At 49.9% G+C, this 5,000-nt stretch overlaps 1 protein-coding gene across 1 annotated transcript in view; it reads right to left on the bottom strand.

Moving 5' to 3' along the window:
• Positions 1 to 5,000, bottom strand: part of wdr7 (WD repeat domain 7) — a 111,408-nt gene that overhangs the window by 15,173 nt on the left and 91,235 nt on the right. Inside the window, exons 29-30 of the mRNA XM_030065735.1 lie at positions 194 to 343; positions 1 to 46 (exon numbers count right to left, since the gene is read on the bottom strand). The exon at positions 1 to 46 is cut by the window's left edge and continues 37 nt beyond it. Of these exons, the coding sequence (XP_029921595.1) occupies positions 1 to 46; positions 194 to 343 (196 nt within the window). The remainder of the gene's footprint in view (positions 47 to 193; positions 344 to 5,000) is intronic.

The following is a 5,000-nucleotide window of genomic DNA, read 5'->3' as shown; positions in this document are numbered from 1 at the left end:
TCTTAACCAGAGAGCCTTCGATACAGTACATGATGATGTCCATCACCTGCAGGAGGAAGAGGAGGAGGAGTCAGAAGCTCTTTTCGTCTGAAAGTGTTGGTGAACATGACTGACACTGTGTGTGTGTGTGTGTGTGTGTGTGTGTGTGTGTGTGTGTGTGTGTGTGTGTGTGTGTGTGTGTGTGTGTGCTCACCTCCACCAGCAGGTCCACCACGTCTCCGGGCATCTTCTCGATGAGGATGTCGATGACGCGCAGGATCTCGGTCTTGGCCCGGGCCAGCGTGGTGGTGTGCACGTTCTGCTGCGACTGCGAGTTGGCCTGCGCCGCGTTGTAGCGGTGAACCTGCAGCACCAGGAAACACTCACACTCACACAGGGGGAGGGGCTTCCTGAGCGGCGGCACCGCGAGGCCAACGCCTGACAGGCAGACAGTCAGACAGTCTGACAGTCTGACAGCCAGCATCACCAACAGGACGACTGCTGACGTTACAGCTGACGTTACCTCTGCTGACGTTACCTCTGCTGACGTTACAGTTTCTTCCCCAGAGCCATCATCTCCCTCAATAACACTCTGTAACCAGTACAGTCTATATCCAGTCTATCCTGTGTGCAATACATTACACTGTACCTCACTACTACGCACTTTATTTTTATACTGTTATGATTCTGTGAATCTGGTACCTGTATATTTTTATATATTTTATATTTTGTATTGTTGTGTTACATTTTTTCCTGCACTGAAATTGGAGTTGCTGCAATTTCATTCTACTATTGTGAAATGACAATAAAGGGCATTCTGATTCTGATTCTGAGCTAATGTTACCTCTGCTGACGTTACAGCTAACGTTACCTCTGCTGACGTTACAGCTGACGTTACCTCTGCTGACGTTACCTCTGCTGACGTTACCTCTGCTGACGTTACCTCTGCTGACGTTACAGCTGACGTTACCTCTGCTGACGTTACAGCTAACGTTACCTCTGCTGACGTTACCTCTGCTGACGTTACAGCTGACGTTACCTCTGCTGACGTTACAGCTAACGTTACCTCTGCTGACGTTAGCTCTGCTGACGTTACAGCTAACGTTACCTCTGCTGACGTTACAGCTAACGTTACCTCTGCTGACGTTACCTCTGCTGACGTTACCTCTGCTGACGTTACCTCTGCTGACGTTACAGCTAACGTTACCTCTGCTGACGTTACCTCTGCTGACGTTACCTCTGCTGACGTTACCTCTGCTGACGTTACAGCTAACGTTACCTCTGCTGACGTTACCTCTGCTGATGTTACCTCTGCTGACGTTACAGCTAACGTTACCTCTGCTGACGTTACCTCTGCTGACGTTACAGCTGACGTTACCTCTGCTGACGTTACCTCTGCTGACGTTACAGCTAACGTTACCTCTGCTGACGTTACCTCTGCTGACGTTACCTCTGCTGACGTTACCTCTGCTGACGTTACAGCTAACGTTACCTCTGCTGACGTTACCTCTGCTGACGTTACCTCTGCTGACGTTACCTCTGCTGACGTTACCTCTGCTGACGTTACAGCTAACGTTACCTCTGCTGACGTTACCTCTGCTGACGTTACCTCTGCTGACGTTACAGCTAACGTTACCTCTGCTGACGTTACCTCTGCTGACGTTACAGCTAACGTTACCTCTGCTGACGTTACCTCTGCTGACGTTACCTCTGCTGACGTTACCTCTGCTGACATTACAGCTAACGTTACCTCTGCTGACGTTACCTCTGCTGACGTTACCTCTGCTGACGTTACAGCTAACGTTACCTCTGCTGACGTTACCTCTGCTGACGTTACCTCTGCTGACGTTACCTCTGCTGACGTTACAGCTAACGTTACCTCTGCTGACGTTACCTCTGCTGACGTTACCTCTGCTGACATTACAGCTAACGTTACCTCTGCTGACGTTACAGCTAACGTTACCTCTGCTGATGTTACCTCTGCTGACGTTACCTCTGCTGACGTTACAGCTAACGTTACCTCTGCTGACGTTACAGCTAACGTTACCTCTGCTGATGTTACCTCTGCTGATGTTACCTCTGCTGACGTTACCTCTGCTGACGTTACAGCTAACGTTACCTCTGCTGATGCTACCTCTGCTGACGTTACCTCTGCTGACGTTACAGCTAACGTTACCTCTGCTGACGTTACCTCTGCTGACGTTACAGCTAACGTTACCTCTGCTGACGTTACAGCTAACGTTACCTCTGCTGACGTTACAGCTAACGTTACCTCTGCTGACGTTACAGCTAACGTTACCTCTGCTGATGTTACCTCTGCTGACGTTACCTCTGCTGACGTTACAGCTAACGTTACCTCTGCTGACGTTACAGCTAACGTTACCTCTGCTGATGTTACCTCTGCTGACGTTACCTCTGCTGACGTTACAGCTAACGTTACCTCTGCTGACGTTACCTCTGCTGACGTTACAGCTAACGTTACCTCTGCTGACGTTACCTCTGCTGACGTTACAGCTAACGTTACCTCTGCTGACGTTACAGCTAACGTTACCTCTGCTGACGTTACCTCTGCTGACTTTACCTCTGCTGACGTTACAGCTAACGTTACCTCTGCTGACGTTACCTCTGCTGACATTACAGCTAACGTTACCTCTGCTGACATTACAGCTAACGTTACCTCTGCTGACGTTACCTCTGCTGACGTTACCTCTGCTGACGTTACAGCTAACGTTACCTCTGCTGACGTTACAGCTAACGTTACCTCTGCTGACGTTACCTCTGCTGACGTTACCTCTGCTGACGTTACAGCTAACGTTCCCTCTGCTGACGTTACCTCTGCTGACGTTACCTCTGCTGACGTTACAGCTAACGTTACCCTCTGCTGACGTTACAGCTACGTTACTCTGCTGACGTTACAGCTACGTTACCTCTGCTGACGTTACCTCTGCTGACGTTACCTCTGCTGACGTTACAGCTAACGTTACCTCTGCTGACGTTACAGCTAACGTTACCTCTGCTGACGTTACCTCTGCTGACGTTACCTCTGCTGACGTTACCTCTGCTGACGTTACCTCTGCTGACGTTACCTCTGCTGACGTTACCTCTGCTGACGTTACCTCTGCTGACGTTACAGCTAACGTTACCTCTGCTAACGTTACAGCTAACGTTACCTCTGCTGACGTTACCTCTGCTGACGTTACAGCTAAACGTTACCTCTGCTGATGTTACCTCTGCTGACGTTACAGCTAACGTTACCTCTGCTGATGTTACCTCTGCTGACGTTACAGCTAACGTTACCTCTGCTGACGTTACAGCTAACGTTACCTCTGCTGATGTTACCTCTGCTGACGTTACAGCTAACGTTACCTCTGCTGACGTTACCTCTGCTGACGTTACCTTTGCTGACGTTACCGTTGCTGACGTTACAGCTAACGTTACCTCTGCTGACGTTACCTCTGCTGACGTTACCTCTGCTGACGTTACTTCTGCTGACGTTACCTCTGCTGACGTTACAGCTAACGTTACCTCTGCTGACGTTACGGCTAATGTTACCTCTGCTGACGTTACAGCTGACGTTACCTCTGCTGACGTTACCTCTGCTGACGTTACTTCTGCTGACGTTACCTCTGCTGACGTTACAGCTAACGTTACCTCTGCTGACGTTACGGCTAATGTTACCTCTGCTGACGTTACAGCTGACGTTACCTCTGCTGACGTTACCTCTGCTGACGTTACCTCTGCTGACGTTACGGCTAACGTTACCTCTGCTGACGTTACCTCTGCTGACGTTACAGCTAACGTTACCTCTGCTGACGTTACCTCTGCTGACGTTACCTCTGCTGACGTTACAGCTAACGTTACCTCTGCTGACGTTACAGCTAACGTTACCTCTGCTGATGTTACCTCTGCTGACGTTACCTCTGCTGACGTTACAGCTAACGTTCCCTCTGCTGACGTTACCTCTGCTGACGTTACCTCTGCTGACGTTACAGCTAACGTTACCTCTGCTGACGTTACAGCTAACGTTACCTCTGCTGACGTTACCTTTGCTGACGTTACAGCTAACGTTACCTCTGCTGACGTTACCTCTGCTGACGTTACCTCTGCTGACGTTACCTTTGCTGACGTTACCTCTGCTGACGTTACCTCTGCTGACGTTACCTCTGCTGACGTTACCTCTGCTGACGTTACAGCTAACGTTACCTCTGCTGACGTTACCTCTGCTGACGTTACAGCTAACGTTACCTCTGCTGATGTTACCTCTGCTGACGTTACAGCTAACGTTACCTCTGCTGATGTTACCTCTGCTGACGTTACAGCTAACGTTACCTCTGCTGACGTTACCTCTGCTGACGTTACAGCTAACGTTACCTCTGCTGATGTTACCTCTGCTGACGTTACAGCTAACGTTACCTCTGCTGACGTTACCTCTGCTGACGTTACCTTTGCTGACGTTACCGTTGCTGACGTTACAGCTAACGTTACCTCTGCTGACGTTACCTCTGCTGACGTTACCTCTGCTGACGTTACAGCTAACGTTACCTCTGCTGACGTTACCTCTGCTGACGTTACCTTTGCTGACGTTACCGTTGCTGACGTTACAGCTAACGTTACCTCTGCTGACGTTACCTCTGCTGACGTTACCGTTGCTGACGTTACAGCTAACGTTACCTCTGCTGATGTTACCTCTGCTGACGTTACGGCTAATGTTACCTCTGCTGACGTTACAGCTAACGTTACCTCTGCTGACGTTACGGCTAACGTTACCTCTGCTGACGTTACCTCTGCTGACGTTACCTCTGCTGACGTTACCTCTGCTGAAGTTACGGCTAACGTTACCTCTGCTGACGTTACCTCTGCTGACGTTACGGCTAACGTTACCTCTGCTGACGTTACCTCTGCTGACGTTACCTCTGCTGACGTTACAGCTAACGTTACCTCTGCTGACGTTACCTCTGCTGATGTTACCTCTGCTGATGTTACCTCTGCTGACGTTACGGCTAACGTTACCTCTGCTGACG

This window comes from Myripristis murdjan, chromosome 12 (assembly GCF_902150065.1).
Source record: "Myripristis murdjan chromosome 12, fMyrMur1.1, whole genome shotgun sequence".
Taxonomy (NCBI): Eukaryota; Metazoa; Chordata; class Actinopteri; order Holocentriformes; family Holocentridae; genus Myripristis; species Myripristis murdjan.
This window is presented reverse-complemented; position numbering and strand designations above follow the sequence as displayed.